Below are 12,854 nucleotides of genomic sequence, written 5' to 3' on the forward strand. Positions count from 1 at the left end.
TACATTTACCATAAGATATGATCAATCACTGCACTAAAAGCTAACTTATCAAAGACATCATATGTTGAATTGCCTTTAAAAGTTTTCAACCCATCCCCATTTTCTATCAAAGAGTAAAATAACTTTGGGAATAGGTCATCATCTCTTAAGAATGCTTTTCATATTGAATTTGTGAAAAGACAATCAAAGAACAAATGATTAATACTTTCAACAGAATTCAGACAAAGACAACAAATAGAAAATTTCTTTGAGACAGAAATTCCTAACTAGTAGGAAATTAGTTATTACTCTCCAAATGGTGCAATGCCAGTAATAGAAGAGCGAAACCAAATAATTCTGAACAAAAAAATAGAAATAGCTCTTGATGGTAGTACAAGTGATGGTACTTATTAGTACGTGTACTAAGAACAAGCTAAGTAGCATCCAAATCTGTACCTGCCCTCATATATGGAGTACCGGAAGTACTGGAAGCAAAGGATCTAGTACAATAATTGGACTAGAAGTACACTCGAAAGAGCCCATAAGCACAACTGGCCAAGCAAACCAGCGAGGGAAGAGAAAGCACTTGTTCAGTTTTTCCCCTTCAGACTTCAGAGTTCCAGGTAAGTGAGCTAATGAGATCCAAATCCAAATATCCAATAACACTGGGAGAGACGGAAAGCTAGCACCTGTGGGTGCACCGGAGACACTACTAGATGATCGTCACAAAAACATCATTGAGTGCAGCGTTGATGACAACTCCATTCCCTATTTCCCTTCCGTTCTCTCTTTGTTCATCAATATCTATCCATCAATGTTTTTCTTTATGCAGGGTGGTCTGTTTCACCGGCGCTGCACTCAATCATGTTTTTATTTGGCTTCTTCTTAAGTATACCAAGTATCAGATCACAGCTCTCCCTGGATATTGCAATAGATACATGAACTAGAATGTATCCCAAATCAAACAGGTCAGTTTTCCCTTGTTATCCTATTTCACTTAAAAAAAAAATTTCCTCCTTTCTTCATATTTCTTTTACATTTTATTTTCATTTAGGACAAAATTTCCTACAAAAATTCTCGTTGCCTATAATCGCAGGTGTCGACATGGAATTTCATTCTGATTAAAAAAGGGATATTTGAAAAATACTAAAATGAAAAAAACGTATTTACGAATTCATAGGGGAAGGAATTAGTCTTATCAATTAGATAGTTTGCGTTTCAAATCGATCAAGCTGCATATGTAAATGGATCTTTCCTTTAGATCTTATGTGTATCTTCGGATTCTGCTTAGGGTTACAAGTATTGGTATTAAATCCATCCGATCATAACCGAATCAGCCAAAGTCGATATTGATACTGAGTCGATGGCGTCGATCCTAGATTAGGTTTTGATATCAGAATAAGGTAAAACTGTAATGAAAACCTATTTTTTATGAAAAAAATATGGGTAAAACTGACGAATTCATTTCATATGGATTAATCTGAATTGATATCATATCGGTATCAGCATAGACTAGTACTGATTTTACATCGGAGAACTAAATCGCTGATTGCCCACCATCTCTATATTTAATCCCTTGAAAGGTTGAGAAATGAAGGATTTCCGAATTTGTTTGATTTGATTTTCACATTAAATTTCGGTGAAATAGAAATAAATGGAAGAGAAAAATAGCCGTTGTATTTGTTGCTCCACTTGATACATGTTACACAACGGTTCCTTTGATGGGTAAAACGGTAGTTTCCCTTAACTCGACTGAAACTCGCGCTGCACTTTATAAACAAACGGCTCTTTTGATGAGCAAAGCAGTATGGTAACTCAACTGAATCAAAAGGCAGACGCTTCTTTCCTGTCAGGATGCATCAGGAGACTCTGGCTGAGACCTGTCGCTCTATTTTCGGTATACTGAAGCTCCATTGGAATCTTCAGATCTGTAATCTCATACCGTTTGTTCTTTTTCAGGGTTATCCGTCGGCTCCAGCTTGAAACTTTTCTTGTAGATCCACAGTAGAAAATTCCTTACTGGCAGCTGATGATTCCTGTTCGAGTTATCGGGAGGAGTTCAAATATGTTCTTGGTTCGGTTCCCTTTCTGCAGCGGTTTGGTAACATTACTTTACTAACCATGGAATGTCTTGTGTATTCAGACCTTAATGATTTAACTCCAGTTCTTCTTGAAATCCTTCCTTTTTGAGTGTTTTCGGTCTTCTATTGTCTTATCTGACCATCAATTGCATGGACATTGTGACTCTGTTTAACCCTAGAATGAGAATTGGGATTTGGGGTTGAATCGTAGTATCAATAGCATTGATTTTATCCATAGGCGGACTGAGGGGTAATGACCATTGTATGATGAACCAACTGCCACTGGAGTAACCTTGGAAAGATATGGTGACTTGATGACTCAAAGCAACTGTAAAGGTTGCAGGAGTGCTGACCCAAAATCAAATTATCCAAGCCCGTTGGGACTAAAGAGAAGAGACTGACATGTAATTTATATTTCAAGTGACAAGTGGGTCAAATATTTCACATTATTACAGAAATAATTAATTGAGGAGTCATGATTATTAGTTCATCCTATCTCAAAATTAACACGTTAAGTGGAGACAGAAAATGAGAAAAGAATTATGTTTTCTGTGTCAAAAAGTTTTTTATATGAACTTTGGTGATGGGTTTGGAAAATTCAACTAGTGATGGATCCAAATTTCAGAAATGAATTAACTTTTTAAGATAGGGAATTCAATTATTGCAATTTTCTTTGAAGCTATCTAGACAGCTTATGGAGATTAGCATAGATCAATGGCAAACTGCCTTGGTACCCTGAAAACTTAAGGCAAACTTAAGTCAAAAAGCATAGAATCTTGAGAGCTTCTACTAATATTATTTGTCCAAATTGAGGATATTACATATTTTTTATGAGATATTTCAATGCAATTATTAAAACACCAGCCTTTGGATGTAATTTACATCTCTGCTAATTTTACCCGGTTTCTGAGACCAACTAGTCCATGATCATATTAAGAAGTGGGTTGACTGCGAACACATACTTCAAAGTATAGTCATTATAATTAATACTCATATTCAACAACTATATGTGCCATTTATGCTGTTGTAGTAGAGCTGAATTGAAGTATTTTGGTAGCCTATTCTTGTCTTAGATGATCTTTCTTCTTGTGGCTACCTCAGTTTATAAATTTTAATCAAATATTGCTTCACATATTTAGACTTCTCCAATGGTTGAGCTTGACAGCTAATGACATTTTGAGTGCATATTATTTGTAAATTTAAGCATGTGGTTCAGACATATTTGTATATTGGAGACCAAGGCTTTGACACAAACCTTATATTGAATGCAGAGAGAGAGTGACACCATAAATTTGTGGACTACTGTTTATTTTTTATGCTCCTTTATTGTACGTTGTCCATATACAAGTCATTGCTTACACTCAACCAAATTTAGGTATTTTGAACTGCCAGTGGAAGAAATTAAGATGGCTTGTCATTTTGTCGTTGAACGTGCTGCTGTAAGTTGTGCTTGAATAATCATTCAAAAAGGGAGTGAATTGAAGTATCTACTGCAATATGTATAGTTTCCATTTCATATTCCTCTTTTTCAGGATTTTTTGAAAGGTGAAGATAAGGTTTCCAAAATCCTACATTTCCATTATTTTGTTTGTTTGCTTCTTCCAGTTCTGAAACAAATCAACCAGGAAGAGAGGGTTGAGCTGTAAATAGATGCAAATCTTAAAGGTTGTATGTGATGATTATGCTTATATCTATTCTTATTGATCCCTTTCCTGACCTCTTTCTGTGCTAACAGGAAAAACACCATCCAACATTCAGATTCTTCAGGCAAAATGAGGTAATGATAGCCAGCTTTGATGGTACGTTGAATAATGGATTGGAAATTTTGGTGTAATTAACAGTGCTTTGGATTTTCCTTTTTTGGAATTCTCATTTATTGTTCAAATTCTGGAGCAGTAATGACTGCAAATAATCCATCTTGGATTTCCATAGAAGCTGCTCGATTTGTTCCTATGACCCTTGACTTAGTTGAGATTCGTGAAGGTAGCCTACCTGGAGGAGTTGGAGTAGCACTGTTTGAATACTGTAATAAAAGGAAAGCTTGTGTTTGTCTACTGCCAATCTTCTTTTAGCAAAGTGGTAGAATAGGATGATCTGTCATGAAAACACTGTTAATACATTATTAGCTTCTTCTGCAACACTTACAGACTGGAAATCTAATGGTGATAGCAGTATATCCTGCCTCCCAAGGAGTTTGGTGGTTGTGGTGATAGCCTCCTTGACTTGTGAAGGTTTTTACCGTTAAATTGGACTGAAGAACTGGAAATAAATACTGAGGAAATAGCCTGCAGTTACGACTTTCCAGAAACTATAGATGTTTCACCAAGCTGTTCTGTATGAACTGGCATGCATGGTAGAGCTGGGTAAATTGGTGGGAAGTTGCAAGAAGCAGAGGCTAGAGTAGATTCTGATGATAACTACTTATACTGTCCAACTGTGGAGATTCTTCAGCATGAAATCCTTGAACACTTCCAAAGCATAAGAATAGGTCAGCCTGTGATAGTTCATAATGTGCTCCAGGATACTTAAATTTGGAGCTGGGATCCTGTGGTCATGTTTCATACTTGTCTTGAAAGGAGTAGTGCCACACCTGGGAACGACATCAAGACAGTGAAAGCTACAGATTGCTTGGATTGGTGTGAGGTCAGTATTATCAAATTGAATTACATGGTACATGTAAATTTTGGTTGGCTTAAAGGTTCAGGGTTTCATTGTTGATTATTGGTTTATGTTTATATTTCTTTGGAGAATAGTGCTGAGGTTGAAAAAGGTTAAAATAATTGACAAATACAATAATAGACCAAGAAACAATATCAAACACAGGAAATTAGTGCTAGTAATGTAGAATAAAGGTTCAGGGTTTCATTGTTGATTATTGGTTTATGTTTATATTTCTTTGGAGAATAGTGCTGAGGTTGAAAAAGGTTAAAATAATTGACAAATACAATAATAGACCAAGAAACAATATCAAACACAGGAAATTAGTGCTAGTAATGTAGAATAGAGAGGAGAGGTAAATGACTGATTCTTAGTAATCTCGGTTATTCCTCTGTGTCTAGCAGCGGGACGACCGCTGATGCAAAAGAAAAAAAAAAAAGGCTAGGTAATGTCTTTCCAACTAGTTGTCCCTGGTCACTAGGTCAACAATTGGCCCGGTAGTTCTTCAACTCGCACCGGAATAGATTTTGGGCGATGTGGTGGTCGAAAGCTACTAGTACGTTTCAAAACCATAAGAGGCGTTTATGCTGGGATTGTTGCTCTTGGTTGGGCAGAACCCTCCAACTGTGGGCTTTATGAAATAAAATAGGGACAAGTCCCCTTAACCACACAAGTAGATACCCAAAATGCCCCATGAGGTTATACTAAATAGAATAAATATAATCTTAACATCAAGCTGGATACATCACCCATGCCCAGCTTGGAACAACCTTCCCAAAAAACGTGATGAAACAAAGTCTTAGTGAACATATATATCACCTAATTGATTTTATAAGCAACAAAAAAGAGTAGCAATCGATTTCCTCATCACTAACTCCCTTACAAAGTGACAATCAAACCCAATGTGTTTGGTCCTCTCATGAAAAACTAGGTTGTTGGCAATGTAGTTAGCAACTTGATTATCACAAAATATATTTAATGCAGGAGTAGATTATAGGAAACTTAACCCCCACAATTTATAAACCTCAAACAAGACAAATAACACTAGGAAACAAGGGAATAAGACCATCAAATAAACCCCCAAGGGTATAATGCCAATATAGGAGCAAAATCAGCCCAAAACCTAACCCGATAGGAGAGAGAAAGAGACCTGCAATATGGCTGGACAGAGAGTGGTGAGGCCAGGTCTGTAGACCTCCAATTGAGCATCTTGGGCGTAGTCCCTAGGAAGGGTACAAAAACCTAAAAATTTGAAGGACTTCCGATGGTCAATTGCTGAGATATTCACTTTCTTGAAAATCAGACCTAGGCGAGAGAAAACTACAAGATTCTGCCTAGGAAGGGTACAAAAACCTAAAAATTTGAAGGACTTCCGATGGTCAGTTGTTGAGATATTCACTTTCTTGAAAATCAGACCTAGGAGAGAGAAAACTACAAGATTCTGCAGAACAACAACTAGTAGCCTTGAATGGTTCTTCCAAGATGGATCGATTGATCCACTAATGATGTGGAACAACCCCTAGGAAGACTAGGGACAGATCAGACTTCAGATGGAGGAGATATTGGAGATTGATTGGACTTCAAAACTGGAATTCCTTTACTGGTCGATTCTGATTGGCAAATCTGAAAACACTTTGGAAATCTCACAGTAAACAATAATTAGGAACAGAAAATAAAATAGAAAAGAAGAATAGAACCGATGGGGGGTTGAGAAGGATGAAAGAGAATAAAGGAATGGGTGTCTCACCCCTCAGGTTTTGGGTATCACACCCCTCAAAGGTTTAGGAATCTCACCTCTCAATGACAACTTTTAACTAAAGAGTAATCACTCCATAATTCATATTCAAGTCTGAAATTGATTTACATAAGCTCCTCTATTTAAAGAGCGCAGAATAGCAATCCTAACATAATTAGGAGCTAGTTTCCAAATAGGACTAGACACTCCTAGTGGGACCTGGACATGGAGTAGATAACTAACTAGTCATTCATTAATAGGGAGACCGAAACTCACTCAAACTGAAATAACAAAGGAAATAGACTCAAAATAGCACTTTGACTAAACTAATGAATTAAATTTCGTTTTCCTACTTTCTACCCATATTTTAGGCCCATTAAAGTGGCTCATTACAAAGAAAACCCATGGGATCAAAGGCCCAACACATACATAACCCAACACAAGGCTTCTTTGCAATAAAATAAGCCCATTAAGTGACTTTTGAGTCTTTGGACTCAACACATACATACTTGGACATGCTTGGCAAACTCAATATTTATAAGTTTAGTAATGGGAAACCCAATCTCAACCACATCAACTCAGCTGCAGTATGAGCTACAGCTCCGTACTCAACCTCACTATAGCTCTATACTCAACCTCAGCATTAAACTTTGCCACAGTTGTCTACTTCCAACGTGACAAGAGTATTATCAACAAATGTACATTAACCAGTGGTGATCTCCTATCACCTATAGCACTTGTATAATCTGCATTCGAATAACCAACCAAATCAATATGTGCATTTGGTCTATAAATGAACTCCTTTCATGGAGCATCCTTAAGATACATCAATATCCGACAGACTATTTCTCAATGAGCCTTCTTAGGTGATTCCATAAACTGACTAATAACTCCATCATTAAAAGATATGTCTGGTCTGGTAATAGTAAGATAAATGAGTTTCCTACCATAGTTGTCTAGGTAATTGGGTGGTCTCTAGGGGTTGGGCGGTCGCCCGTCTGATTCTAACTTAACAAGGTGGGTGCCTTGGGACTCTATACGTCACTTAGGCGTTGCTAAGGCGCCTTGGGATGCCTAGGTCCCTGGGCAATTGATTTGCTTACTTAAGTTTTTTTTTTTTCCTCTTTGAATACTACTATTTCTAACATTTTTATTGGCTTGTGTACAAATTTTTGTATAAGCGAGAAGCGTAGGATCATTTGGTACCAAAAAAATCAATAAATACATTAAGAAAAAAATCGAACTTCACTAGTTTACTTCTCTTGTTCTCCATTCACAAGATGCAAGAAAGGAACTCTGATACACTGATACATTAAGCACTTCTCTCCCGTCTGGCGCCGCGACAAGACATCTTCCCCTTTTTGGTGGCACATCCAGTATCTGGCGGCCCAACTCCTTTCCAATTTTTTTTGGGGTTTCTTTCTTTCTCTGTTCTCGTTCTTCTACTTCTGACAGAACTTACTGCTGTTTTTCTGTTCACCCTTTTCTCCCACTTCTGCTGTAAAAAAGGTTATTTCAGTCTTTCAGAGCTCATAACCTTTTACAGAAGCTCTAGGCTTGATTTCTCTAAAATTAAGGAACTATGCAGTCTTTACTTGTTCATGCTTGGCTTTTTGTCCAGTGGACATAAATCTGTCTAAATGCGATTTGATATTACTGTCATAGTGTAGAGTTGCATTGAAAGTGATTGTTACTGTTACCAAGCATGCAAATATGAAGGTAGTTTTCTGGACCAGATTCACTGGGTTTGCTGAATTGTTGTTTCTGTTATTATTGCTAATACTAGCATATATTCTTTAGGTTTGTTTTTGCTAATGCTGTTGTTAATAGTAGCATTTGGTTTGTTGTAATGTTGTTGCTGTAATGATGTTGCTAGATATAACGCAAAATTAGTGCATGGATAAATCTGTTTTATTGTTGCTGTAATGTTGTTGATAGAATAATTATTTTATTATTAGAAAATAGATACATAAAAATAAGAAAATAAAAAATAGTAGGGCATGCTAGCCTTGTGGTCTAAGTGCTTAAGCAGCTCTCCAAGACTTTGGGTTGTCTAGTCTCCTTGACAACTATGTTCCCTACTAATCTCTCATACTGATGTTAATTGCAGCTCCACTAGAATTTTCAGACTTGGATGCCCCTCAAGTTTTTTCTTGGAATGAGTAGAAAAGGAATTAGTCTCTCACAAGGGCAATATGATCTAGATCTTTTGTCTGAAATTGGTATGCTAGCATCCAAGCCTATTGATAAGCCTATGGACCCACATCAGAAATTTTGGTCAAATGATGGTGTGGAGCATTGGCTATGCTGAAAATAAGAGTATTAACAGTATCTTCTATAGGTTCACCTATGTCTTTGAGAAGGGGGAGTCCCTTCAGGAGAAGTTTGAATTGCAGTTAAAATTCAGTTTTTTGGTTGTCAGTCAGGACATAATCCCACCAACCTTTGAGTTGGCCGGTAAAGCCGGAAATGAGTAAAGTAGCAACTGCACTGTCTTCAGTATTCTTCACCACCAACTTGGCTCTGATACCAGAATACAGGATCGATTTACACCAAAATCCAGGGAAATAGGGTTCTCCTGGTTCTGTATGGTGAGAAGAACTAGACCGGTGCAATACCGTACTCCAATCCAGGCAAGAAGGCGTTCACTAGGATAGGTGCAATACCATACCTGGAACTAAGATGTGCAAAATTAAAAATAAACAAATAAAAGAAGCAAGACCATGAAGTCAAAATAGGAAATAAAATAAAAGCTACTTAACCGGACAACTGTAGGCTTTGATTTGAAGATAGAATAAGAAGCGAGCTATATGCAAGATGAAATGCAGAAAATAATGATGCAATTTGAAAGTAAAATTTACTATTATTTGGAGGCTTTGATTACAAGGTTTGGGTAAAGGATTTGAGAAGAAGGGTGTTTGGATCTTTGAGGAAGCTTTGGGTTGTTGAAGCTAACCTGTGGAGGGCGATCGGACTTGGAAGGGACGATCGGACCTTGAAGTTATTGAAGACCGGCGGAGCTTCGAGGAAGTCCGGCAGAACTTCGGCTTTGAAGAGCTTGAGAGGGGCGACTCTTTTGGGGAGCTTTTCTCTCTCTAACTCTAACTTTGGGAGAAAATAACCAAGTGATTTGGGAAGAGGGTATGTGTCCCTTTTATAGGGAAATGACACATTTACATTTCATTTGAGTTTGCAGTGCATTTGCATTTCATTTGTCACTGTTCTAAATTACATTTGGAACAGTACCGAATTTCATTTCATTTGATACTGTGCACTTGAATTTGGGGCACTATTTGAGGGCACTGTTGGCGCCGAAAGTTGGGATTGATTTCGTCATTTGATTTGGAATCCTCAATCTTGGCCGTTGGAATGGAATATTTGATCTACGTTTTTGATTTGGAATCTTCAATGATCTCACCACGGCATTCCATGTGTCTAGGACACTGTTTTTCGCATTGGTTTGATCAAGGAGTTTGTACCAATTTGACTGAGCCTGGTACTGTCCTATAACCTGGGATAGTAGCAGTACCACCTTTCCTCTTTGAGGTTGTCCGTGGTTAGCTGACTAGGTGAGTTTCCGACATCATCGGTCGGCTAGTTTAGAACCGTCCTAGCAGACGTTGTAGACCAAATCAGTGTTTGGTCAAAGACTTTGATTTTGTGGTAGCCTGGCGGGATTTGCGAGAGGTTACTGTTTTGAATTTTCTTGAGGATGATGCCTTAGAGCTGGAGGGCTCATCATCTAAATCATCATCATCGTAGGGGTTTTGAGCCATTTACTGACTATGACAGTGGGCTAACATGGAACCTTGACTGTAAGCACCATCACTTGAACCTTCTTCTGAGTCAGATCCGAGCTTAGCAAGGAGGGCTAACAAGGCTTCTTTCTCGCTTTTAATGCTGGATTTTGAAGAGGCCGGAAGGGGCGGAACTGGTTTGAGTCCTGTAAAGCTCTAGATGAGTGCCGACTTTTCGCATTTGGAGATGTCACAATTGTCCCACCATTTGACGTGATAAACACGTGAGAGGATGGGGGCAATCTAGTCCTGAGTTTGGAAGTCACTGATCTCATAGTCCCAAAAAAGGATCCATGCCAGGCGGCAGTGAAAGAAGAACCGGAGGAGATTAGGCTGGTGTGGTTGTTGGGTGCGTTTGCAGAATATTTGGAAGGATTCCTGAACTTGTTGTGGAAGGATGCTGGCCATAGGGCCGTATTGATCCCAACATCGGGGAAACCAGAGGGGAACTTGATTATTGAATTTGTAATCAAAACAGAAGAACCAGGAATGCCTGTTAGTCCTGTTTTGAAGTAAAAATACTTTGTACCAAGCCTCCTGGTAGTCATAGTAGTGATATCCTGGAGGAGTATAGGTATTTGAAAAGTTGTTGCAAGTTTTTGTAGATGGTCACAATTGTGTGTGTGACCAAGGATGAATCATTCCTGTCGAAATTTAGTTTGAGTCTAACAGAGTCAGTGTCGATAAGAATGTATTCATAAAACTCATGAGTTTTTGCTGCTGTCGGGAAATAATAGTGCCATCCCTGAAAGAAGATTTGTCGTGCTATGTTTGAGGGAGTGTCCACGTAATTTTCAAGAACTTTTTCAATAGTGAAGAGGTCTTCTTTGAGTGGTTTCTCATGATATTGGCTTTTGATTTTTGATCATTGAGCTGTTTGGAGGGGTTTGGCCTGGGTTGTTTGAAGGCTGGAACTAGCCTTGTTTGTAGTTTGGACGGGTCCGGAGAACTACTGTATGGGAATATGGTCAGTTTGTAGAAGCCAACTGTGATTGGCTATGGGTGACGATTTGGTTTGAAGGGGCGGCAGTAGTGCCGTAGCTGGATTTAGATCGAACCAAGGAATTTGAGGAAGTGGATTCTTTTGGGGGAGCCATTTTGATAAGGTTGATTTGTGGAGTTTGGCCCTGTAAGAATTCACGGGTAAGAAAATCAGGGACAGAGTTGGATCTCCTTTTAATATACTCAATTTGAAATTCAAATATTGAAAACTAGGCTTGCCATCGTGCAAAAAATTGTTTAGATGCAAGATTTGAAACATCATTTTGCAAAACAAATTTAGCGGCGCTGCTTTCAACACGAACTAAAAATGGTTTATTTAATAATGCATTTTGAAATTTTTGTATACAAAGGACAATGGATAAAACTTCCTTCTTAGTAGTACTATAATTTTTTTGGGCAGAGTTCCAGATACTAGAGGTAAACTGGATTAGTTGTTCTTTGTTTTCATTTGGGAGTTTTTGTTTGAGAATTCCACCATATCCAATGTTTGAGGCGTCAGTTTCAACTATTTTTAAAGCCTCAGGGTTAGGAATGAATATGCAGGGAATTTCTTTGACCAGTTTTTTAATTGTTTGAACGGCATTAGTCTAGGAAGAAGACCAAGGTGTCGGATTCTTCTTGAGCCTAAGGTATAATGACTTAGAAATCTTACTAATTTGGGAGAGGAAGTCTCGGACGTAATTTAAACTTCCTAAAAATCTTTGTAGTTGGGTTTTGTCTAATATTTGGTCGAAAAATTTATCACCAAAAGCAATGGCACGATCGAAAAGGTACCCTTTTCGATCAGATGTCCTAAAAAACGGACTTTAGTAAGAAAAATTCCATTTTTCGTTTTGAGAGGACAAGGCCATTAGATTTGATAATTTGATAAAAGGTTCTTAAATGTTTGAAGTGCTGATCCACTGAATCAGGAAAAACTAAAACGTTATCAATATAGATAATTGTAAATTGTCCATAAGAATTAAAGATGTCGTTCATAATTTTTTGAAATTCACTGAGAGTATTCTTGATGGAGAAGTTCTATTTTAAGAAAATTTAACTGTTTGGTTTTGTCAATATTTTGATTGATAGGAGTTTGAGCTTGTAAGAAAGGGAAAATAATTTTTTGACCTTGAAACTTTGTTGTAATACAATCTTGAGTTATTTTGAAAGGCTTGATTTTTTCTAAGAATGGTTGGCCAAGAATTATGGTCTGGTCGAGATCTTTTGCTAAAATGAAAGTCTGGGGAAGGCATAGGCCACCATTGCAGACATAGGTGTTTGATAATTTATATTGAACATTCAACCCAGACCCATTAGCAGTATTAAGATGTTAGGTCATTCGTTCATAGAACTGGGTTGGAATAGCACCTTCATTGATGCAGTTGAGCTGGGCTCCAGAGTCAACAAGGGCAATGGCCGAGAATTTGAATGAGACATTAATCACCAGAGTTATGTGGATGTACCAATTTTGATAAGTAATGGTAGCCACAAAACTAGGAGGAGGTTCAGGATTAGATGATTCTTGAGTTGAAAAAGGATTTGTAAAAGGTTCATTTGGAATAGGTTTAATATTTGATGTAGAGGTCTGTTGGCTTTGTTGATTAAGAAGGGATAATTGAT

General features: G+C 37.8%; 1 protein-coding gene and 1 long non-coding RNA gene across 45 annotated transcripts in view; both read left to right on the forward strand.

Moving 5' to 3' along the window:
• The first annotated feature begins 819 nt into the window (after positions 1–819).
• LOC122056965 overlaps positions 820–12,854 on the forward strand; it is a 48,285-nt gene continuing 36,250 nt past the window's right edge. For 2 of the 44 annotated variants that reach the window (XR_006133409.1, XR_006133401.1), the window contains exons 1-2: positions 1,794–3,837; positions 4,581–4,703. Coding sequence is in view for 8 of the 44 variants with exons in the window: in XM_042618940.1 (XP_042474874.1) it covers positions 3,326–3,499; positions 3,796–3,859; positions 3,957–4,043; positions 4,208–4,305 (423 nt within the window). In the remaining 36 variants the exon portion in view is untranslated. Of the gene's footprint in view, positions 948–1,793; positions 4,704–12,854 lie in introns of those variants that run through there. The other 42 variants (XM_042618941.1, XM_042618944.1, XR_006133385.1 and 39 more) reach the window with 40 other exon arrangements.
• On the forward strand, positions 4,699–5,144 carry LOC122056969. Its single transcript, XR_006133419.1, has 2 exons — positions 4,699–4,758; positions 4,913–5,144. It is a non-coding gene; the product is annotated as an uncharacterized LOC122056969 (long non-coding RNA).

The sequence above is a fragment of the Macadamia integrifolia genome, chromosome 12 (genome assembly GCF_013358625.1).
Source record: "Macadamia integrifolia cultivar HAES 741 chromosome 12, SCU_Mint_v3, whole genome shotgun sequence".
NCBI classification, from domain to species: Eukaryota; Viridiplantae; Streptophyta; class Magnoliopsida; order Proteales; family Proteaceae; genus Macadamia; species Macadamia integrifolia.